Source organism: Choloepus didactylus, unplaced genomic scaffold (genome assembly GCF_015220235.1).
Source record: "Choloepus didactylus isolate mChoDid1 unplaced genomic scaffold, mChoDid1.pri zz_scaffold_198_ctg1, whole genome shotgun sequence".
In the NCBI taxonomy this organism is placed as follows: Eukaryota; Metazoa; Chordata; class Mammalia; order Pilosa; family Megalonychidae; genus Choloepus; species Choloepus didactylus.
In genome coordinates, this window is record NW_023637643.1 from 1 (window position 1) to 23,677 (window position 23,677).

Genomic DNA, 23,677 nt, shown 5'->3' on the forward strand with positions numbered 1-23,677 from the left:
GTGTGCAGCGGTACCCCAGCTCCCGGGGAGCCGGGGAGAGGCCGGCGGGCCCCGCGCCTCCAGGGAAGAGCTCGGCCTGCAGCTCCGGAGGCTCCCGGCTCCTCCCGCCCAGGAGCACCCGGGCCGGATGAGGCGCCTCCCCACGGCGCGGGGCCGGCAGCAGTGGGCCTGAGGGAGCTCCCGGGCACTGAGGGCTTTCGCGTTGGTCAACCCCCCGCCTCGGGCGGCCCCCCTCCCTGGCATGCTGCTGGTGCCCAAGGCTCAGGGGCTCGTGGAGATGCTGCAGACCATCTATGAGACAGAATCCTGTTTCTCAGCAGATGGGATGTCAGGCCGGGAACCCGCCTTGGAAATCCTGCCGCGGACTCCTCTCCACAGCATCGCCGGGGCAGGTAAGTGCCTCGGTGTCCCTGCCTGCCCTCTGCTGCTGGGCATCCCTGTTCTTGGGGCTGAGCTTCTGGCTCTGGGCCTTGCCCAGAGGGAGTTCCTGCTCAGATCTTTCTGGAGGGCTTTGTTGACAAGGTATCAGCTGCAGGGAGCCATGCTCAGAGGGATGGCTTCAGTTTGGGCTTCAGTGTCTGGCTTCTCTGCCCCGTGCCCCTGCCCTCTACCAGGCCTTCCCCTGCATCTCTGTGGGCCCTTTGGCCTCGGGCAGGGTCAGCATCTTGCGGTGGGGGTTCTGGGTTACTGAATCTTGGCCTAGTTGGCACCATAGTCAGAGGGGTGGAAGTAGGTCAGTGACCTGCCTCCAGGTGGCCCTCTCCCCAGGTTTGGGGCAGGAGCTATAGCTGGGGTGTCCACAAGAATAAAGGCTAACCCCAGCCCCTGCACTGGGTTCTGAGAGGCAGGGGATAGAGTGCAGCACTTCTGCAAGTCCCCAGTCAGAGGAGCTCCCTGAAAATCGGGTGCTTGGGGAAGGAGGCTCCATGCAGTGGTAGAGTTAGACAGAGGGTTGGCAGCTGGATGTCGGAGCCATGGCTGCCTTAGCCCCTGGCTACCCTGGATCTCTTCTCTCCCTGGACCACAGTTTTACTTCTGTCTCGTGAGATGAAGGGGTGTTATTCCGGCTCAGAAGGGCTTTGAGGAACCCCCACCCCACCCCCGCCATCTTCTTAGCTGGAAGTTTTTTGGTCCTTGGCCGGGGGTGGAGTCATCCAGAGCTGGGCCACTCCCTCTCTCACTCCCAGGAACCTGTTGGCAGCATCAGGCCTTCCTGGCACAGCCTCCTCACCAGGCCGGCACCACAAGATGCTTCCTCCGGGGTGGGGCCTACTGGACCCATGCCCGCTCAGCCCCTCCTGGCAGCAGCTTGGCACTTGGGTGTGGGTATCTGTGTGTGTGTATATGTCGGGGGGTGGGTCCCAAGCTTCGAATTGGAAGGTGGGATCCGGGGACCTCTGCACTATGGTTTGGCTCTGAGCCGTCCAGGGATAAGGTTGTAGCTGGGCTGGGATATGTCAGAGGATGATGGTTTTGGAAGATTTGGAAAACCGTTGGAACAAGGGCTGTCATCTGCCTGGGCAGGGATGCCCACTCAGTCTCCTCATGTAGGGGCCTAACCCTGGAGGGTCCCCACACAGTCCCATGGGCTAGAGACATAATCCTGGGGGACAGTCTGCAAGGTCCCCACTCATTCTTCTGGGTTGGGGATAAGTCTACAAAGCTCGTCCCAGCATTGGCCTAGTTGAGTCTGTGGCTCTTGCTAAAGGCCCTGCCTGCTGATCCCTGTCCCAAAGCCTCTGGGACTCAAGGTGATTTCTTGGAAAGCACAGGGCTGGCCTTGCAGAGCATCCGTTTTTGGGGCAGCTCTACCCCTCTTGGCCATCCTGCTCTGTCCCTGCTGTCCCTTGCCTCCCAGCAGCAGCCAGAGGTTGGCCCGAAGTTTCCTCCTTCTCTTGTTCACTTACCTGTTTTCAAGTTAGACCCCCAAAAGCCATGCAAGCTGGGTCCCCACGCGTCCCTGCCCTAAGGCTGTCCGCCCCTGGCCAGTCCTTTCTCCAGGTCCCGTCCCCTCCTCCCGGGCTGCCCAGCCCTCGGAGCGGTGGCGTGGTCCACACTGGCAGGAGGGAGGCATGAGTCACCTCAGGCACTCGGGGACAGGGCTAAGGAATGCCCCCGCTGCGCAGCTCTGATGCTGTGTCTGTGACGTGGCTGGGGACAGATATAGGCCTGGAGCTCCGCTGCCTTGTTTTTTTTTTTGGACTCTGGAATGTAAACAGATGTTTCAAATAGAAACGCTTTAACCTTTGGGTTAAAAAAAATCCACCCCAGATAAACACTGCTGTGAGGGCCCAGGCAGCCTGGTCTTTCCCTCCCCCTGCCCCACCCCACACCCCACCCCCTCCATATCTTGATCAGTCTCCAGACGGGATGCAAAAGCCTGTGGCTGAAAAAGCAGGTGTCCAGGGACACTTTCTTGGGTGGTGTCTGTAGCACAGGCCTCCCTGGCCCAAGGGGTTGGGGAAAGGGGCTTTCCAGGTGGGTAAACCTACCTGCTGCCTGCAAATAGCATGTCATTAGAAGCAGCCCTTGTTGTCTGGGCTTCCTGGTTAACTGCTGGTTCCCCAGTACCTAGTACTGTGCCTGGCACATGGATGAATGGACTGATGTCTACAGGACGGACGTCTAGGGCTGATGGAGGGATTCCTGAGTTCTATTCTGGGGCTTGGCCCTGGGGATGAATAGACGGCTATGGGTGAGACACCCCAGTGGGTGAGCCAGAGCCTCAGCAGACCGAGCCCATGGGAGATGGGGGGCACTCTTGGCTATTCCTGCTTGAGGAGGGGGACAGACTGCAGCTTCTGTTAGCAGCCTTACGAGGGTCTCCTTGACGGATGAGAACTGATGCCTAGCCTGGCGCCCAGTGGGCACCACCACCATCTGGGCCTGGCCCTGGCTTTGGGAGCCTGGGAGCTTGGACTCTGGTGTGGGATTCCCAGGAATCCCTGCCTGCCTTCTGTGAGCCTTGGAGTCCCCTCTGCCCTGGACTGGGTGGAGCTGAGGCTTGGGCAGTGGGCAGATTATTAGGGAAGGCATGGAGGGGGAATCCCCTTTCCCCAATGAGGGAGGGTCTGAACCCTGCTTGTGCCAGTAAGGAATGCTGTGGATATTGGGAAGTGCCGTGGAGTTCGGTTTTGGTATTGGCATTTTCCTGGGACATTCTTATTCATGCTCTTCAGACCATTCAAAGCTTGGCTGCTTGGGGGTGTGGAGAAGGTAGGAAGGGTGAGACTCAGGGATGAGAAGGGAACTAACAGTATTTTAAGGTACCAACAAGAGTATTAGGTGCTTTCCTTATTTTATTTCATTTAGGAAAGTATTAATGGCCATGTTTTACAAATAGGAAGACTCAGGTTAAGAAACTTGCACAAAGTCACAGAAAAAGGAAGTGACTGGGATTCAAATCTGGGATTCGATCTCAGGTCAGTGTGGAGCGCCACGGCTAACCCATACAGAAGCTCCTTTCTGCAAATTTTAAAAAGGTGCCCCTTCTTCTGGATGGATACATCCCATGCCAGGAGTGCATGGCTTGGCAATTGGAGACAGGCTCATTTTCAGCCCCAGTTTTCCCCTTCGTTGGGTGCCCTCATGGGTATACAACCTGCACAACCTTGCACAACGGCCCTTTCTGTGTGCCTCCAAAGTTTGTGCTCCTGGAGAATAAGACCAGCCTGGCCATGGGGAACTAGCTACTGAGGTTTCTGAGAGGAGGCTTTGTGTTCTGTAAATACTTGGGACCACTTGTTCAGCTGTCTCCCTCTCTGCAGGGATTTCTGCCCAAGGGGAGAAGGGGGTCTAGGAACAAAGTTGAACACCCTCTCCACCCAGACAGCCTCCTCCTGCCCCCATCCCCTCCTTCTTCATCCCCTCTTCTTGTTTTCGAGGCCCTCAGCTGTCCCTTCCCTGCTGCGCAGCTGCCAGGCAGGAAATCCGATTAGCCGTGTCCACACACACAGCTGTAACAGCGGTCAGGTCAGCAGCAGAAGGGAGTGCAGGCAGCAGCTCCAGGGACGCTGTGGGCAGTCAGTGGTGCTCAAAACTTCATCACAGTCTCCCAGGGACTGTATTAAAATGCCATTGCCCAGGCCTTGCCCCCAAAGGTTCAGATTCTATAGGTTGGCCCAGGAACCAGCATTTTTAACATAGTCTTAGGTGAGTTTGATGTGGGTGGACTCTTACCATGCTTGGAGTAAGGGCTGTGTGGACAGGGGTCATGGAGCTCAGCAGCCTGCCTGCAGCTATCACCAGCAGCCCTGGAAGGCCCCAGTGGGCCTTGGGACTCCTGGGAGAAGGGCTTTGTACTCACTGCAGAGGTAGGGAAACCTTCACCCCAGTCAGGGGCGAATCCAGTTCTCAGCAGCCTGGCAGTCTGGAGAGGATGTTTCGAGACGCCGGGGAACAGATGTCCAAACCCCAGCTGGGGCAGGGGATTATGGCAAGAGGCCAGGTGGGCAAGACGCCCTGCTGGACATGCAGGGCTGGGTTGTGCTTGGGGAGTGGAGGCAGATCCACTCTGGGACCCCTGCCGTCCCACCCCAGGTGTGGAGTGAACAGTCCCAGCAACAGCTGCAGACTCTGAATGGTTCATGTGCCTTTTAATTGCCTCTAGCTTTGTGCCCAAGTATTTCCTGGAAATCACCATGCCTGGAGAAGCGAGTCTGTATCTCTCCAGATAGCATCCCGAAGTCATTGACTAAGTCCATCGCCACCAGATGGAGATGCCTTGTGCCTTCCCCAGGGCTCTGCGTCCCCTAAATTTAAGCCCTTTCTGATTCATTGTCTGCTTCAAGGTTACTGGGGTTCCCTCCGTGGGGACCCCTTCTCTCCTATGCTTCCTGGCTCTGGTGTTCTTGTGGCCAGCCAGGGACCCTTGTCTCCATCCCTGGATCCTTAATTCAGAATGGCTCCTCATCCCATCTTTCGTCAAATGCGAGAGCAGCTCTCAGGGTTTCCCCTTCTGTTTTACAAGTGGGAGGCAGAGAGGGAGCAGGAGACCAAGAGTTGAGCCCTGGCTCCTCCACTGCCTTTCCCCGTGAGCTTGGACAAATCCCTTCCCTCTCCGGCCTCACTTTCCTCCTTTGTCAACTTGGGGAGCTGAGTTGCTGATCTCTAGGGTCCTTCCTGCACTGACATTCTAAGCATCTCTTGAGTCAGTTTCATGTTCCTTCTGTCCTGAAAGGAGAGGGGTTTAGGGTTTCCCAAGTCCTTTCGCCTGGAGCAGGTGGAATAGTACTGGGGACAGAGGTATCGCCTACTGCAGGGCAGGTGCATGGGAGAATGTCTGACTGCTTGGAGCTGGGAGTTCTGAGAGTAGGGGCCAAAACTTATGTCTCTGTGCTAAGGCAGGCTTTTGAGGGACAGGAGAGAGCCCACTGTTGTGGGCAGAGCCCCAGAGGGACAGTGGTGCTTCTCGGAGGTAGCGAGGCAGGTGAGACAGCCGGGAAGTGCTGGTGTTGGGAGGACAGCTGTTCCCAGAGATTCCTTCCCCATGCCCTGGCACCCAGTGTCCCCGGCTTGTGTTGTGTTGGACCCACAGGAAGGGCTTCAATCGGGACAGGACCCCAGAGCAACCTTAGGACAGTCGGAAAGCTAACTCTGGCAGGAGTCTGAACCTGGCATCCTTGGATCGAAATCCAGGAGGTCTGTGAACTTGGCCGCACATAATCCTCGGTATTTTACTTTATGCATTTTAGAAATGTTATTCTGAGAAGTGGTCCACAGACTTCACTAGACTGCCAGAGAGGTCCAGGGCACCAAAAATGTTGAGTTCCCGCTATAGGGAAGCCTTCAGTAATTGGAGAGATCAACACATATTTATGACTAGCATCTCTTGGGATCTCACCAGGCTCTGTGCCAAGCCTCTGCATGTGTTATCTTTTTTGAGCCTAAGGACTCTGGGAGGTAGGTGCTAGTGTTATGCCCATTTTACAGATGCCGGAATGGAGCACAGGGAGGTGCTCGATGTACTGCCCTATAAACAGCGGAGCCTGACGTGAACCGTGGCGCTCTCTTACTCCAGTGCCCTCACTCTTAACCGTTATGCACCGTGTGTTCACTTACGTTAAATGAGGACTGGTGAAAATTGCTAGGTGAGAGTCATACTCAGCTTGCACATGTGGAAACGTCTGTCTGAATTGTGGCAGAACCTGTTGCGCCTAAGCCTCACTTGACCTTGCTCGTCCCATAAGAGCACAGAAATAGATCATGGGAAAACCATTCTTGGTGGGGATGGGTTGCCGTCGTCATCAGCTGAGGAGTTTGAAATGCTGTTCCCTACCTTCCAACCCCCCTCAAGGCCAGGACAGGGACAAGAGCCTTTCCCAGTCTCCAGAGAGACAGAACAAGGTAATTAGACTTGAAGGAAGCTGCTGACTCCCCAGCCTGGTGAGGGACCTGAGGGCATGGGTGCTGGTGGGAGACGCTGCCCTCTAGAGTGGGCTGCCAGCCCCTCGCTCTCCAGAGGGGCCAGTTGTCCAGGGCTGGCTTGTGCTGAGCAGCTGGGGTTCCCCTCCCCAGAGCCACACTGCACCTGCTTGTGCCCAGGGGGAACCTGGCTGCACTGGGAGTTGGGACACCTGGGTTTGAATCCCTGCTCTGCTGCTGCTGAGCTTGAGGCATCTCCCCAGGGCAGCCTGTCGAGGCCTGGTTTCCTCATCTGTGTAATGAGGGGCCTGAGGTAGATCATCTCAAAGGTCCCTTTTAACCCCTATCCCTCTTTCTAGGGCAGCTCTTTAGATCCAAGGGTTATCTGTAAGGGCCTCATTTTTGGGCTGTGCAGACTTCCCAGACAGCTTTAATGTACTCTCCCTTGTACCCTGTACACTGGGCACCTTCCCCAGACTTCTGTGGCTGGTGGCTCCTGGGAGCCTGGTCTTTGTGGAGCCAGGTGACAAGTGCTTGTGTCTGCCAGGCGGGTCCTCACACCTTGCCGCCCCCCTTCCTCCAGGGCTTCTACATGTAGGAGGAACTAAAGGTACCATTTACCTGCTGCCCAGGGAGTCTGGGCTTGGTGGTGATATCTCCGAGAGAGGGCCTAGAGGCGGGGCACAGGTTTTGGTGTGTTCAGAGTGGGAGGAAGGCTTGGCCTGGCTCTTGGACAGCTAGGTCTGTTTTTTTCCCTTTGATCCCTTATCCCCAAAGGCCCTGCTAAAACCTACTCTTCATGTCTCAGAGCCCCTGGTCTGCTTGGGGACAGTGTTCGTTTGTGTAGATATCCTCTTTGTCTTCTAAGGTACCAGAAGTTGCGCGTTCAGCACTGTGTGTTATCTTCCCTAGAGGAGCCAGGCTATCCCTTGTTGTGCTACCTGGAGAAGCTGCCATGGAGGCCCCCCCTGAGCTGATGGGGCTCATGGAGAGGAGGGCAGCCCAGCTGGACGGGAAGGTAGTCTAACCGAGGAGTCGCCACTGCCCAGTTGTGCCCGTGAGCTGGCCAGCAGCCCCTTCTGGGCCAGAGCCTGGGGTGAGACTTCAGGGGTGTGGTGGGGGCACTCTGATGGCTGGAATGTGCAGCCTGGGCTGGGGCATCTTCATGGAAGCAGTGTCAGTTCAGAGGACAGGATGGTGTTGCCTCTCGTGCCTGGAGCTACACCTGCCCGAGGAAGAGTCGAGGCTTCCGGAAGAAGAAAGGTATTGAGCGGAGGCAGGGTAAGGTGGCCCAGGGCCTGACTCCAGGTGCCTCCTCAATGTCCCTCTGACCTCTGCAGGAGCCGGCTGTGCTGGCTGTCTGACCTCCGCCCTCTCCATCAGAGTGAGGCATGGGCTGTTGGGGCAGAACCCCAGGGCCTCAGCCTCCCACATAACCCTTCCCTGGCCTTTCAGGCGGGGTGGGGAGGTCTTTGCCAGCAAGAGCTCCCAACTGGTCCCCTTAGGGAGCAGTGCCCCTCCCCTACCCTCTTCTCTTTCCAGAGGTCGTCCGACCTTCCTTGGTCCACCAGGAGGTGGCCAGGAGCCTCCTTCTGCCATAGCACAACCACTTCCCCTTCTAGGTGCTAGGTTCTGAGGGCAGCTGCTGCCAGCTCCTCTGTTTGTGCCGAGATGGCTAGGGCATGGAACCTCGAGGGGCTGCAAGGCCAGCCAGGCTCTAGGTTCTGTGCCCAGCAGACTATATTCAGTATTCAGGGGGCTGCCTGACCCCTGATCCCCACTGCCCAGCCACAGCTCTTTCCATCTTGGATAGAGCCAGGTTGCTACCTGGCCGACCTCTCGGAGCTGCATGCTGCCCAGGCCCTGTGGGGCCTGCAGATTAATATTCTCCAGCCACCCGCACTTCCTGCTTGCGTGGGAACAAGGCTGCCTGGTGGAGCTTGCTGGCCGCCTTGCCACCTGAATACCAATGGGGCCACGGCTCCCGACAGCAGCCCTGGTGGGAGATTCCCCTTGCCTGAGTCTGTGCCCTTTCCTCAGGATTCCTGCGAGGGAAGCCAGCACTGCTGGCAGCGGTTCCCGCCCGAGGCAAGGTTATCTGCTGGGAGCCAGGACCGCCTGGACCCCTGCCCTTCTCCAGGCAGGCGGGCTGGCATCCGGCGCCGGCAGCCCCGGCTCTGCCGGGAGCAGCAGGCTGAAGCCTGTCCACTCTTGGCTGAGTGATCAGAGCGTTCCGGGCCAAGCCAGCCCTGCCTAGGAACAGACAACCTTCCCGCCAGCTTGGGATCTTGCTGTGCGCCTCAGGGCTGGGGAGGACTTCCCTGCTTTGCACCCTGCATGGGGGACTGCTGTTGCCAGAAAGGCCTGCTGCAGTTTCCAGGGGCCCTTCCTCCTGGTGCTGGAGCAGGACATGGTTGGAAGGGAAAGTGAGTGAGTGTGTGTGTGTGTGTGTGTGTAACCCAACCCTCCCGGCCATATCTGGCCACTCCTGCAGATGTGGCTCTGGCCTCGTGGCCGCAGAGTCGTCAGTGCGGCTGGCGGACAAACCACAGAGGAATGTGCCTAGCAGGGCTGGGGGAAGAAGAGGCTGGTGGGGAGAGGGTCATCCTGCTCAGGCTTTACCTCCCGCTACCTCCCCCCCCCCCCCCACCTCCAGGGGGACCCAGAGGCCTCATGGAGACATGAGGTGGCATGGCCTTGGCCTTGGCCTTTGGCCTCCTTGGTGACCCCCATTCAGTATTGGGGTTCCTGGAGAGACCCAAGCCCCTGGCCTGAATAATTGGGGGGGTGGGTCTCTTAGCTAGCCCTTAGTCTACCCTGCCCCCTCCCAGCCCCCGCTCTGTTCCTGGTGAGAGACTGCAGTGGGGGGCCTGGGCAGGGCTTATTCATGAGGGTGTAAGACACTGGCAGCTGTCAGTGTGTTGGCATCCCTTCTCTGGGCCTGGCCTGGAGTGGGACTTGTTGCCACAGGAGAGTCATCCCAGCTGCCCATGGCCTCCCTGGGCTGAAGCAAGGGAAGTGAGGGCTTTCTTTGGAGAAACAAGTAGAAAAGAAACAAGATGGGGTCAGTCCTGCCTCTTTCATTTCCTCCTTCCCAGGCAGTGGGTGGCCTGCCTTCCCTTTCCTGCTGGCATCAGGAGGCTTTGTGGAGTGTGGGCTGGGCTTGGGGCTCCCTGCTGGTGTGGCATTTGCCCAGTTGCCCTGGCAACCACGGGGCAGTGGTGGGAAGTGACATTCAGAGACCAGAGGACAGTGTACAGGGATCAAGAGGTCAAAACCCAGCCTCTTCCCATAAGCCCGTTGGGTCCTTTTCTACTCCCTGAGACCCCGAGGCCCATTGTCCACATGGGGGCCTGGACCCTGGGTCTTGGGGCCCAATAGGGCCCCTCCACACCTTTCCGCTTCCCAATGGCTTCTCCCGGGGACTGGAGTGCTGCTAGCTCTGCCTCAGCTCCTGCCCTCCCCTGTGCCATTACCCGTCTTCCTGTCTGATTCCCTTTCCTTTCCTGTCTCCTCCTCCCACCTCCTCCCTCCCGCCTGCCCGCCCATTCGCTCCTCCCCCCTCCCCGCTCAGGCACAGCTGCTGTTTGGCTCACTCTATATATAGAGGCATTTTCATGGTAATTACAATAAAACTGTTGAAAGGAGATAATCCAGCAAAGGAAGCGAGTCTGACTCCCAGCCCCCCTCCTGTCCCTGGCACGGTGCAGCCCTGCACCCCCTTTCCCTGAGGTCTCCTGCTTCCACCCCTCATTGCCACAGCCTCCCTGCCACTCAGTCTGCCCCAGCTGGGTCTGGGGCAGAAGACAGAGGAGAAGGTAGCGATGTCCATAAGGTCTACACAGGCTTCTCCTCAGTTTACTGAGGACCTGGTTGCCAGCCCATCAGTTCTAGAACCAACCCCTATACCTCAGTTTCTCTTCTAGTGCTTTTTGTGGGGTGCGTGTGTGGGGGGGGAAGGGGTGTTAAGAGGTGAGGGAGGAGCCTGGGACAGTGGTTAAAAGTGTGGGGTTTTGATTCACTTCCTGGTTCTGTGATCACTGGGCTGTATGTATGTCCTTGTCAAATTACTGAAAACTTGCTAAACCTCGGTTCCCTTATCAGTAAAATAGGTTCATAATAGCACTTAAGTCATAGATAACCATGAGGCTTAGATGAGTAATTCATGTAAAATGCTGGCACAAAAGTGCCCGATGGTGTCAGCTCTCCATGACAGTAATGATCGTGTGTTGCATCCTCACACAGGCTCTGTGCTTCTTGCTTCTGCAAGTTCTTATTGAAGCTCACAGCTTCTGCCTCACTTAATTGAGGCACAAGACTGCTGTCCCTGGAGTGGGGGGATTTGATGACCCTTCTCTCTCTCTTCGCTTGAGGTCTTGTAGTCCTGCCTGGTAGCTCCCTGGGCCCCAGGCTGAGGGCTGCCAGGGACTCGTGGGGTCCAGGACTGGGCCCTTTGATCCCCTCCTGTCTCCTTTCCCCACAGTGGAGGTGAAACCGGTGCTGCCAGGAGCCATGCCCAGCTCCATGGGGGGTGGGGGCGGAGGCAGCCCCAGCCCTGTGGAGTTGCGGGGGGCTCTGGCAGGCCCTGTGGACCCTGTGCTGAGGGAGCAGCAACTGCAGCAGGAGCTTCTGGCGCTCAAGCAGCAGCAGCAGCTGCAGAAGCAACTTCTGTTCGCCGAGTTCCAGAAACAGCATGACCACCTGACGCGGCAGCACGAGGTCCAGCTGCAGAAGCACCTCAAGGTGAGTGAGGGGGTGCAGAGTGCGGGGAGTCACACAGACCTCTGACCCCTCCACCCAGACCCGGCTCACCCACTGCCTCCATCGCACTATACCCTTGCAGCAGCAGCAGGAGATGCTGGCAGCCAAGAGGCAACAGGAGCTGGAGCAGCAGCGGCAGCGGGAGCAGCAGCGGCAGGAGGAGCTGGAGAAGCAGCGGCTGGAGCAACAGCTGCTCATCCTGCGAAATAAGAGAAAAGCAAAGAGAGTAAGGCCTGGGCCTCCTGGGGCCAGCCAAGACTGCGCCCCCCTGCCTCGGGGGTCCTGGCCTTAAGCCCCCAGGTCAGCTATGTCCTGTTCTGCAGGTGCCATCGCCAGCACCGAGGTAAAGCTGAGGCTCCAAGAATTCCTCTTGTCAAAGTCAAAGGACCCCACGCCAGGCGGCCTCAACCATTCCCTCCCGCAGCACCCCAAATGCTGGTAATGGGGCTGGGCAGGCATGGGTGGGCAGAGGTGCTAAGGGGGCTGCCGGGCTGCAGGATGGCAAGGGGCTCCTGCCCTGTGGCTATGTATACCCAGGTCCTGTGATCTCTCCTAGAAGATGAGATCCCACCCTGGTTTCTCTCCCTGTTTCCCTCCCCTAGATCCATTTCCTATCCCTATATATGTAGGTTGCCAAGTGGCAGGTCCAGGGAAAAGGTGATAACCTAGGTCTGCCTCATCTTCCTCCACCCTTCACTCCAGGGGAGCCCATCATGCTTCTTTGGACCAGAGTTCCCCTCCCCAGAGCGGCCCCCCTGGGACGCCTCCCTCCTACAAACTGCCTTTGCTTGGGCCCTATGACAGCCGTGATGACTTCCCCCTCCGCAAAACAGGTGAGTGGCCATCCTGTCCGCTGAGAATAGGCTCCTTGGAAGTAGAGGTGGGAGTGTGGAGAGGGCAGGTCTGCTCGCAGGAGCCAGCGCTGACCACAGGCTGGGCTGCGGGCGTGCAGGGGTGTCTGAGTCACGGGCACCTTCTCCCCAGCCTCGGAACCCAACTTGAAAGTACGCTCAAGGCTAAAGCAGAAGGTGGCTGAGCGGAGAGCAGTCCCCTCCTGCGTCGCAAGGATGGGACTGTCATTAGCACCTTTAAGAAGAGAGCTGTTGAGATCACTGGTGCTGGGCCTGGGGGGTAAGGGCTCTCCTGTCCCTGTTGAGAGGGCTTGGGAGTGGGGGGTGGCCAAGAGCAGGCCAGGTGACAGCCCCTTCTCCCGCAGTGTCATCTGTGTGTAACAGTGCACCAGGCTCTGGCCCCAGCTCTCCCAACAGCTCCCACAGCACCATCGCTGAGAATGGCTTTACTGGCTCAGTCCCCAACATCCCCACCGAGGTACAGGCCTGGCTGAGGGCTGGGTGGGGCGGGGGGTGCAAGGCTGCTCTGTCCCTTGGAAGAATGCAACTTCTTCCAGTCTGCCTTGCTGAGTGTGCCCAGCAGAGACCCTCTCTGCCTGCATGGAGAGGCTGCAGGAGCCTTGCCTGGACTTGTTGCCCTGCAGGGGGATCTGTCCCCCAGGTCCATGCAGTGTCCTGGTCTCTCAGTCGCCCCCAGTTGAGGCTCAGGGTCGGGGGAGAGGGGCAGCGTCCCAAGACCTGAGCCTTGGCCCCAGGTTGCCCTCCCTTGCTGGTTCCCCTTTGCCTGCTCTCATATGCTTGTCTCTCCCGACTGCTCCCCAGATGCTCCCCCAGCACCGGGCCCTCCCTCTGGACAGCTCCCCCAACCAGTTCAGCCTCTACACGTCCCCCTCTCTGCCCAACATCTCCCTAGGGCTGCAGGCCACAGTCACCGTCACCAACTCGCACCTCACCGTAAGTACGGTGCAAAGACCCATCCTCTCTCCAGTGTTGAGGTCATTGGTGCTGGTCCTGGATGCCCTCAGCTGGGGCCCTGAGGGGGATCAGAGAGCCCTGCCCAGAGCTGGGGGTGGACAGAGAGTAGATTACAGGCAGGACTAGGGGGAAATCAGCTCCTCCCTCACCTCCCTCCCCCCACCCCCACCAGGCCTCCCGAAGCTGTCAACGCAGCAGGAGGCCGAGAGGCAGACCCCTCCAGTCCCTGCGCAGGGCGGGTGCGCTGACGGGCAAGTTCATGAGCACATCCTCCATCCCTGGCTGCCTGTTGGGCGTGGCCCTGGAGGGTGACCCCAGCCCCCATGGGCACGCCTCCTTGCTGCAGCACGTGCTTCTGCTGGAGCAGGCCCGGCAGCAGAGCACCCTCATTGCTGGTGAGTGGGTGGCGGCTGTGCTGGGGGGAGCGGGCAACCTGGTCCCCCTTCTTTGGGGACCAAAGGCAGGACCAGCTGTCAGGGAAGAGCAGCCAGGGGTACCTTCTGGCTCTGTCACAGCTCCCCACAATGCATCACTGGTTTTCTTCCACCTTCTTACAAACATCTGTTGAGCACCTACAGTGTACCCAGCCCAGTTCTCAACAAAATCTGCTGCCGTCAGGGAGCCCCCCATTCCAGAACAGTGCTGGCCACAATTTTAAAAGGAAAAAATAAACCGAAAATTAATTTCGGTAGCATATAGCTAACCCAGTATATGCAAAATATCATTTCAATGTGTAATCAATATAAAGAGTTACTAATGAGATATTTTACTTTTTTCGTTCTAAATTTTTAAAATCCTGTTGTGTATTTCACAATGTAACAGCACATCTTAATTCAGACAGGTCACGTTTCAAGTGCTCAGTAGTCACATGTGGCTTGTAGCTATGAGATTGGACAACACAGCTTTAGACAATCAGTCCTTAAGTACCTGCTGGCATCAGAAGGGGTCATGCACCCCAGCTGTTTGGGATCCAGAGGGGATCCAGAATCAGGGCAGTCTTGTACCAGTTGAGAGAGAACTAGTCATGGTTCACAAGGAGGTCCCAAGACTGCATGCACAATCCATTAAGCAAATTCAAGGGAGAGAATGGTAAATCCAGGAAGGCTTGCTGGAGGCAGTGGCTCTGAGCTGTGTAGTGGGGAAGGAGGAAGACTGGGGCTTAGATTCGGGGATGGGATGCTCCAGGCCCCTCAGTGGTGCTGGTTGTTCCTGAGTGTGCAAATGACTATTCCAGGAGGGAGTCCTGGGGTAGGTTGGGGTACCTGATGGTGATATGCCCCCCATACTTGCCCCATTCCACAGTGCCACTCCATGGGCAGTCCCCACTGGTGACGGTGAGCGTGTGGCCACCAGCATGCGGACAGTGGGCAAGCTCCCTCGGCACCGGCCCCCTGAGCCGCACTCAGTCTTCGCCGCTGCCCCAGAGCCCCCAGGCCCTGCAGCAGCTGGTCATGCAGCAGCAGCATCAGCAGTTCCTGGAGAAGCAGAAGCAGCAGCAGCTGCAGCTGGGCAAGGTGAGCCGGGAGAGGCGAGTGTCCTATGCGTGCCGGGGGCAGGGCCCATGGGGATGCCAGGCTGCAGAAGGCGGGGGGCTGAGACCCGGGCCGCTTTCACAGGCTGTGTCAGCTCCAAGGAGCTGCCTGGCCTTTTTCTAATCCACATAGAGGCAACCTTCTGGGCTGGCAGCAGGCTGGGGGAAAGGGGAGAGAAGGATCTGCCTTCCTGGGTAGGGGCTGCACGGTGGCTCCCCCTCCCAGCTGATGTGGCCCCCTCTGCTGTGCCCGCAGATCCTCACCAAGACCGGGGAGCTGCCACGGCAGCCCACCACTCACCCCGAGGAGACTGAGGAGGAGCTGACTGAGCAGCAGGAGGTGTTGCTGGGGGAGGGAGCCCTGTCCATGCCCCGGGAAGGCTCCACGGAGAGTGAGAGCACACAGGAAGACTTGGAGGAGGAGGAGGAGGAGGAGGAGGAAGAGGAAGAGGAAGAAGAGGATTGCATCCAGGTCAGGGATGCGGAGGACGAGAGTGGCTCTGAGGAAGGGCCCGACGCGGAGGAGTCCAGTGCTGGCTACAAAAAGGTGCCCACCCTCCAGGCCAAGTCCTCAGCCCCCACCCCTCCAGCCTTCCTCTGCCCTCATTTTCCACCCTTTCCTTCCCGCTTCCAGTCAGTGCAGTTGCCAGGCTGTGCAGGGGCTGCCTACTGATCAGGAAAAGGGGCAAGGGGCAGACAGGAGGGAGGTTCCAGAGCTGTGCCACTGTGGCCCAGTCTGCCAGCACCCTCCCGGGCACACCTCTGACCGCTCCGCCACTCTGTTCGTGCATGCGTGTATGTGTATGTGTGTGTCTGTGTACACATGTCTGTGTGTGTCTGCGTTTCTGCCTGCCTGGAGCGCTGGTGCGTTGGTCCCTGTGCAGTGTGTACACACACGCCCCCACGGTTACTACAGTCTGCCTTGCGCCTAGCTCCATTCATTGCGGACACAGCCGAGCCTCGGGGCCTGACTCATCCCGCCCCCTCACAACGCCCCCACCCATCCCAGCCTCTTACCTCAATGCTACTCTTTTAGCATGACTCATCCTGTCCCCCCCATCGCTCACCATCTTCTGCAAGCTGGAGCATCTGCTGTGCCTGGGGGGAGAGAAGCGGGAGGAAGTGGGGGAAGGAGGCTTGAAAGAGAGGGGCTGGACTCTGGCCCCTTTGGAGGCCCTGGAGGGCACCTACCCTCACTTGCATCTCGGGCTGAGCCTCACCCAGGCTTCCTCCGCTCCCCCCTCCTGCCCAGGTGTTCTCAGAGGCCCAGCAGCTGCAGCCGCTGCAGGTTTATCAGGCACCCCTCAGCCTGGCCACTGTGCCCCACCAGGCCCTAGGCCGCACCCAGTCCTCACCCTGCTTGCCCCTGGAGGCAGGAAGAGCCCCCCAGATCCACCCACTAAGCACCTCTTCACCACAGGTGAGCCCTCCTACCGCCTGTTGTGTCTTTCCTCCATGCAGCCAGGGGGCCTGAGTGTGGCACCCCCGAGGGCAGCGTGAAGAGGTGCAGAAAGGTTTGCCATGGCCCCTGAGAGCACCCTGGAGGTAGAGAGACCCTTAGGCCTCCATTCGCTCCCCATGTGCCATGGTAGCCTGTAGAAGCCTCTGCTCCAGCTGGGAGGGTGGTGAGGGGCCCTGCCCTTGCCCCCCACCCCCAACCACTGAGGGACCACCTGACTTCACACCGTCAACCCAAGGCCCTAAGTGCAGAGAGCTCACTGTCTCAGTTGGTCTTGCCCCTTCTAGCTTCCCTTCCCTCTTCCTCTGAGGTCTAGAATGAGGACACAGTCTGTTCTAGAAAGCCCTTTCCCAGGCAGCTGCCACATGCAGGGTCTGAGGGGACATGGATGTGCCTGAGGATGGGGAGTGGGGTGTGGGGGAGAAGTGGGCAGGTGAGGCTGTGACAGGAGGTAGGAAAGGAGGACAAGCTGCAGGGCAGGGGGTGTGGGGGTGCAGTGCTTTGGGTGCCAGGGCAGCTTTGTGGGGGCATGAGGAGCGGGGACGCTTTCAACGGGCAGTAATGGAGGAAAAGAATTTCAGGAGAAAACACGGAGGCAAAAACCCAGAGAGGAGATGGGGCAGGGGTGTGGGTGGATAACCTTGAGGAGGTGTTGGGCTGGGGGTGGGTTGGGGGAGAACTTGGTAAGCCTTGCTGATGGTCTTGAGGGTCGTAGCAGTGGCCAGGCGGTGACACTGGGTCCAAGCAGTGCTGGCCAGCATTACTGCCTCTGCCCCAGTGTGGTCTATGACACGTTTCATGCTGAAGCACCAGTGCATGTGCGGAAACACCCATGTGCATCCCGAGCACGCCGGCCGCATCCAAGAGCATCTGGTCCCGGCTGCAGGAGACCGGCCTGCTAGCAAGTGTGAGGTAAGGGATGCCCCCTCCCGCCCCCAGCTCAATCCAGTGGAGGCCTTGGTCTCTCCCCCTGTTGGTGAAGCCTGTCTCCATGCTCTTCCCCAGCCTCTCTTCAAGTCCTGATCCGGGGCTGGTTCCCCAGCCACCCAGTGTTCTGTCCTTTGCAGCCTGTTTTCCCCCCATGGTCCCCAGCTGAGTGAAGGAGGGTCCTGAAGAAAGGTTCCTGGGGGGCCAGAGCATACTTTCTCAAAGACGTTTGGTTCTCTTGGAGTCAGAAAGTGGCTCCACGTGTCCCAAGCTGGGGCAGAAAGAGAGGGTCTGAGGATCTGGGAGACGTGTGCCTGCAGTAGGACCTGCTCACGGGCCCCTCTTCCTGCCCTCTGCTGGCAGCGGATCCGGGGCCGCAAGGCCACGCTGGATGAGATCCAGACGGTGCACTCCGAGTACCACACCCTACTCTATGGGACCAGTCCCCTCAACCGGCAGAAGCTGGACAGCAAGAAGCTACTCGGTGAGCTGGCCGGGTGGAGGGTAGGGCTTGGTCAGGGCATAGGGGGCTGTCAGGAAGGCTGCCCAGCCAGGTTGGGCAGGTGGATCCCGATGGGCCCTGGCTAGCTTCCTGGCAGAGTTGGCGTTGGTGCTATGTTGCACACCTTGGGGGCACCATTCACAGAGAATACGACCTGAACAGAGCATGCTGGTGATGTGCAGTGCAGGAGGATAGGGGGTGGGGGGGTCAGTCTTGCTGATGGGGAAGTGGTCTGCTCCCAGAAGTAGGATATCCTCCAGAACAGAGGGACAGACTGCTCCTAACTGATGTGGGCTGCAAAGGCCCGACTGTGCTTGGGTCTGGGCCTGCTTTTTCTGTGGCTGAGCTCACTGCCCTCTGCAGACCCCACCCCGCAGCCTTGGCAGTTGAGGCAACTTGCAGAGTAGTTTTGTCCCTCTTCCCTGCAGGACCTATCAGCCAGAAGATGTACGCCATGCTGCCTTGTGGGGGCATTGGGGTGAGTAGGGTGCCTGCCAGTGAGAAAGGGTGGCTCTCTCAACTTTGTCCCCTGCCCCCCACCCCCCCCATGACTGCTGGCCCTCTGTCCTGGGTCCACCCCCATGCTTGTCCTCCCCCTGCAGGGGGCACTCTGAAGCCTGCTCTCCTGCCCCCGCAGGTGGACAGTGACACCGTGTGGAATGAGATGCATTCCTCCAGTGCTGTTCGCATGGCGGTGGGCTGCCTTGTGGAGCTGGCCTTCAAGGTGGCTGCGGGAGAGCTCAAGGTGAGTGTGACCTGTGGCCTAGGTGCCCCTTGGCTTGGTCTCACATCCTCAGGCATGGAGGATGGTGGCAGTCTCCTCCTTTGCACTGTCCTTGAAACCTCAACCCTCAGGTGCCAAGCCAGGGTGGGGAGGAGGTGATGGCTCCAGGGACAGCGGGGGGTATGTGGTAAGGAGGGACCAACAAAGAGGCATCAACGTCTGGTGCTGTTGTGGGCGTTTCAAGGGCAGTGATGGAGCCTGCTTGCCCAGGAGGCCTGTGGTTAGCATTCAGAGTGGTAGGGTTGAATATATGCTTTTCTGATTCTGTGTTGTCTTTCCTGCTTGGCTTTGCTATCTCTGTGTGGCCCACCCTGCCTTCCTGTCTGTCTCTTTTCTCTGTCCCTGTCTGTCCTCCTTCTGCCACCTCATCAGAATGGATTTGCTATCATCCGGCCCCCAGGACACCACGCTGAGGAATCAACAGCCATGTGAGTGCCGCCCCATCCCTGCACAAGACCTTCTGCCCTCACCCCTCACCTCTCCTCCCTCAGACAACTGATTGTCCAATTCCTTTGCTCATGGAACCAACGTCACAATGAAGCTGACCTCCCCACCCTTTTCTCCCCTCCCACCCCCCTCAGGGGATTCTGCTTTCTTCAACTCTGTAGCCATCACAGCTAAACTCCTGCAGCAGAAGTTGAACGTGGGCAAGGTCCTCATTGTGGACTGGGTAGGCAAAGGGCTGGTGGGGGCAGGTGGAACCACTGCCGGGGCAGCCTTCAGGAAGCCCCCCTACCCAGCTGCCTCTCAGCTACCCACTCTTCCTGGGGCTGGCCGCTGGGCCTCGGTCAACTCATCACGATGACTTACCTGCGGGAACATCAGCCCAGCCCTCGTACACCCCGGTGGGGGGGCCCCCTCCTCATGAATGAGGGACTCGAGCTGGTTTTTGGCTCCTCTTCCATCTTGACCCCCCACTTTGTAGCCAGAAGCAACCAAGGGGATTTCATTCCATGAATGGTAGGGACAACTATGGGCACTGCAGGTTGCCATTCTTGATTGAGGGCTGCCATGTGCCAGGAGCCCGATTAGCACTCGATACAGGGTGACACTGATAACCTCACTTGGTAGGAATTATGGTGTCTGTTTTTGTAAATGAAGGACTGAGATGTCAGGCGACTTACCCAAGGTCTCTTAGCTTGAGATGCTGGCACTGGGTTTCCAACCAGGCCTTTTGACCCTGACACTTCTGCTCTTGCTGCTATATGAGGCTTCACAAACCCTGCCCCTAATGGCAGAGGGAAAGGCATCCACCACTCCTGTGAGCTGGGGAAGGAGCCAGGAGCAATCCTCAGCAAGGGTGTGATGCTGAATGTCTTTGAGGTCCAACCTTGGCTTTAAAATTACTGCAAATGTTGGATTCTTCTTCAGAACGTATCTGTTTGTTTTTAAACTCTTACTAGTTAATTTGCTTTTAAGGTTTTCCTCCAAATCGTAAGTAGACTTGACCTTGCAGAGAGTTAGGCTGCATTTATCCCTCGGCTTTGTTCCCTGCATGGTGCCCCACCTGTACCCACAAACCCCAGTTAGGCAATACTGTGAATGGAACAGTCTAGCGAGCAGTGGGCTGTGCCCCCCGAGTGTTACCATGATGGGAAGACCGGTGGGATTTCAACTTTGAGCCTGGGCCGTTCTGACTCCTCTGCACCTGCCTTTAGGACATCCATCACGGCAATGGCACCCAGCAAGCCTTCTACCACGACCCTCTGTGCTCTACATCTCCCTGCATCGCTATGACCAATGGGAACTTCTTTCCAGGCAGGGGGCTCCTGAAGAGGTACAGCCCCTGGGCCCCCTCGGGGAGGCAGCAGAGTGGGACCTGGCAGGGAGCCCCGGAGGCCTGTGCGCTGGTGCTGGTACCGGGGGAGCCTGGGCTCCTAGTGGGAGAACCAGGGACCTGACTGTCCCTCTGGGCAGAGCAGAGGTCAGTGGAGTGAGGAGAGGAGGCAGGGGTGAAGGTGGGGACGATGCCTGGACCCCCAGGCAGTGAGAATAATCCCCTCCCCCACTCTGTGCCAGGTTGGCGGAGGGCCAGGCGTGGGGTACAATGTGAACGTGGCATGGACGGGAGGTGTGGATCCCCCCATCGGAGACGTGGGAGTACCTGACGGCCTTCAGGTGGGGCTGAGAAGGGCCATGGGAGGAGTGGGGACCCCTGCCCTGCAATAGGAGGGGACAGAAGGCACTCCCTTTCCGTGGGTGGAGGGGGTGTGTGTCTGGGAAGATGGGACAGGGTGGGGGTGGAGCCTGGCCCAGCCTTCGGTTGGTTGTCAGCTTGGGCCGTCCCTTTGCAGGACAGTGGTGATGCCCATTGCCCACGAGTTCTCCCCTGACGTGGTCCTAGTCTCCGCTGGATTTGATGCTGTCGAGGGACACCTGTCTCCGCTGGGTGGCTACTCGGTCCACTGCAGATGTGAGCCTGCTGGGGGATGGAGGGTGTGGAACAGAGAGGATGGGCTCGAGCGGGGGGTGTGGGGCAGGAACGAGCTGATGGGTGGTGTCGCAGAGGCTGTGGGGAGATGAGTTGGGCGGGCCTAGGACTTGGACTATCCCTTAGCCACCCTCACCCTCCCTGACAACCCTGGCCTTGAGGGGCAAACAGGTGTGCAGGAGCACAGGTGAGATCTCCTGCTGGAGCCTTAGTTGTGGAGCTTGGTGATAACCTGATGTTTTAGTGATGCTATTTATAAGGCAGTATGTAATTGGAATTTTTTTTTTTTTTGCCAGTCTGTTACATTTGGTCATTAATGAAACATTTAGTTTATTGGCAATGAATTTATTACAGATGTACTGCTTTTAAATCCACCATCTTATTTTGTATAACATGTCCCACCTCTTGGGTGGTTGTGGTTTCTCCCTGCTCTTTTCTCTTGCCTTCTCTTGAATTATTATTTTTTTACCCATTCCATCTTCTTCCTCCCACCCGTCCTAAAGGTTTTGGCCACTTGACCAGGCAGCTGATGACACTGGCAGGGGGCCGGGTGGTGCTGGCCCTAGAGGGAGCCACGACCTGACCGCCATCTGTGATGCCTCTGAGGCCTGCGTCTCAGCTCTGCTCAGCGTGGAGGGTGACAGCTGCAGGGGGCTGGGGGGAGGTGGGGACAGCAGCCAAGGGGGGGTGAGGGGTCAGCAAGGGATGGCCCCTTCCTTGGGTCAAGCCACAGGAGGGCACTTGGGAAGGGTTTTCCTGGGTCCTGAGACAGCTGGTAGCCAGGAAGGGGTTTCTGAGCAGGAACTACCTCCAAAGGGCTGTGCTTCGTCCTCTGCCAGGAGGGATTTTTAGTCCAGATGGGGCGGGTTCAAGGGGCAGGCATCCCTACCTACTCCCCACCCTAGCCTTCTCTTCTTCCCCCACCAGTTGCAGCCCTTGGATGAGGCAGTCTTGCAGCAAAAACCCAACACCAATGCAGTGGCCACGCTAGAGAAAGTCATCGGATCCAGAGTGCGTGGGGATGGGCACAGGGGGCTCAGACCTCAGCCTGGCCAGGAGGCCGAGCTCCTGGGGGTGCCCCCAAGCTGGGGATGTCTGAATGGGTTGTTTGGCCTCCCTGACCCCCACCCCTCTTCCACAGGCAAACACTGGAGCTGCGTGCAGAGGGTTTGCCGCTGGTTCTGGGAGCTCCTTGCGGGAGGCCCAGGCCGGAGAGACAAGAGACGGCCGAGACTGTGAGCGCCATGGCCTTGCTGTCGGTGGGGGCCGAGCAGGCCCAGGCTGCTACGGTCCGGGGAGCACAGCCCCAGGTAAGGTCCCCCTACCCCAGCTCTCTGCCCCTGCCCACAGCTGGTGACCCCCCATCCCTGACTCAGTGCCCCTCGCTGTGCTTGTCCCTACAGGCCGGGCAGAGGAGCCCATGGAGCAGGAGCCGCCCTGTGACGCCTCCTGGCCCCCATCCTCTGGGCTTCATCATTGTGATTTTGTTTATTTTTTCTATTAAAACAAAAAGTCACACATTCAACCACGTGTGCGTGTGGGTTCTCTCAGCCTCGCCCCTCCTGCTCCTCCAGGCTGCTGCAGGCCCCTCCCCGTGGCTCACGTCTCAGCTCCTTCTTAGGGGTTGGGGTGCACCTCCAGGCCCTCCTCCTGCTGTGGCTTACACCCACTTCTCGCATTCTGTCCTTTCCCCCCTTGGATCCTGGGCCACTTGGTGGGACTGAGGCCGGGACAGTACCCTCAGGTTCTGCGGTCTCCCTGAGTGAGGAGGGGGTAGGAAGCTCGGTGCCTTGGCTTCAGCTAGTGTGGGAGGGAAATGCCTCTTAAGTCACCTTCCTCCCCTTTCCAGCCCCAGGAGAGGGTCTGGAGGGCCCCTCTACAGTTTTTATTGGTGTAGAGTGGATGGGAGGTAGGTTCCCAACCTGTGATTCTCTACCCTTTTCCCCGAGAGTGGCCTCACCATCTTGGCACAGACTGCTCCTCCTCCTCCTCCTCTCCCAACCTCAGCACCCAGGGGACCTCCCAGGCCCCAGAATGTGGGCCTGAGGTCTGTGGGCAGAGCTGCCTTGCCTCCTCTCCTCAGGGGCCTTTTTCCCCTTCCCAGAGGCTGGAGAGGGTGAAAGTGTGTGGGAAGAGATGGGGCCGGCATCCAGGGTCCCCAGGGGCCAGGCTTGCTCTCCACCTGAACTCTGTTGGCTTCCTTGCCCCTCTGCTGGGGAGGGGGAGAAGATGGTCCCTGCAGGGGGGTTCCAGGCTGGTGAGAACCCCCCTGCTGCTCAGGACCAGCTTTCCCTAGCCATCCACCTGCAAGTTGAGGGTCAACAACCCACTTCCCTCCTTCACCTTTTGCTTTGAAGCCTGAGGATGGTGAGAGTGGGGGTTCCAGAAGGGGTCAGAACCCAGGAACCCAGGAGTCTGCTTTCAGCTGGAGCTTCCCTTTCTTGTGAGCTCCCTTTTTAGCCAAAAGAAGCTAAGACCAGGGCACTGCCCTTGTATCCCAGGAGGACCTGCCGGGCCCCCTGTTTCCGGGGCTGGGGTTGTCCACAAAGCTCCCAAGAAATGCTTTCCAGCTGGTAGGAAACCAAAGATGGGATGTGGCTCATACCGGGCTGAGGTCTTCACTTCTCTTCCCAAACACCACATATACTTTCTTTCCTCCCATTCCCAGGGCCCAACCATCTGTTTACATGTTTATTAGCCTGATAGGGGCCCTGAGCAGGGTTGGGGAGCCAGGGGAGGAGCAGGAGCCATCTGCATTTGGTTCACTGTGTGCTTTGTGTGTCTTACGTGTTGTCAGTGCGTTCTCGGGCCTCCGCGGGCCTAGTCTCCCAGGCCACCCCAGGCTGAGCCCCAGGCTCAGGGCCCCTTACCTTCTCTTCTCCCTGTGGCTGGTCTGGTTCTCGGTAAACCGCCCCCCCCCTTGCTTTGTCTCCCTGGATATGGATTCAGTTAAGTATTTTGTAACCTGTTTACATTTTGTGTCCTTGTGTAAATAAACTGGTTTTCTGGCCATGCCTTCTGGGGCAGATTGTCTCTGTTCTCTGGGCTCCCATGTGGAGTAGAGGTTCCCATTCTCCTTGGCCAAAAATACCT

At 58.3% G+C, this 23,677-nt stretch overlaps 1 protein-coding gene across 1 annotated transcript; it reads left to right on the forward strand.

Annotated features, from left to right (window-relative positions):
- Positions 1 to 6: 6 nt before the first annotated feature.
- HDAC5 (histone deacetylase 5) lies at positions 7 to 23,592 on the forward strand. The gene is given in 38 exon segments (XM_037824789.1): positions 7 to 392; positions 10,847 to 11,106; positions 11,207 to 11,330; positions 11,333 to 11,350; positions 11,448 to 11,562; positions 11,827 to 11,957; positions 12,109 to 12,165; positions 12,168 to 12,254; positions 12,341 to 12,453; positions 12,798 to 12,933; positions 13,123 to 13,166; positions 13,168 to 13,345; positions 14,253 to 14,279; positions 14,282 to 14,337; positions 14,339 to 14,464; positions 14,738 to 15,028; positions 15,734 to 15,841; positions 15,844 to 15,901; positions 16,719 to 16,804; positions 16,806 to 16,840; positions 16,843 to 16,852; positions 17,231 to 17,351; positions 17,798 to 17,847; positions 18,007 to 18,114; positions 18,526 to 18,581; positions 18,735 to 18,744; positions 18,746 to 18,823; positions 19,812 to 19,857; positions 19,860 to 19,930; positions 20,173 to 20,250; positions 20,252 to 20,271; positions 20,448 to 20,566; positions 21,088 to 21,153; positions 21,156 to 21,220; positions 21,512 to 21,599; positions 21,726 to 21,751; positions 21,753 to 21,803; positions 21,805 to 23,592. Coding segments are annotated over 38 exon segments (3,768 nt in total). The 5' UTR covers positions 7 to 241; the 3' UTR covers positions 22,309 to 23,592.
- Positions 23,593 to 23,677: the final 85 nt, after the last annotated feature.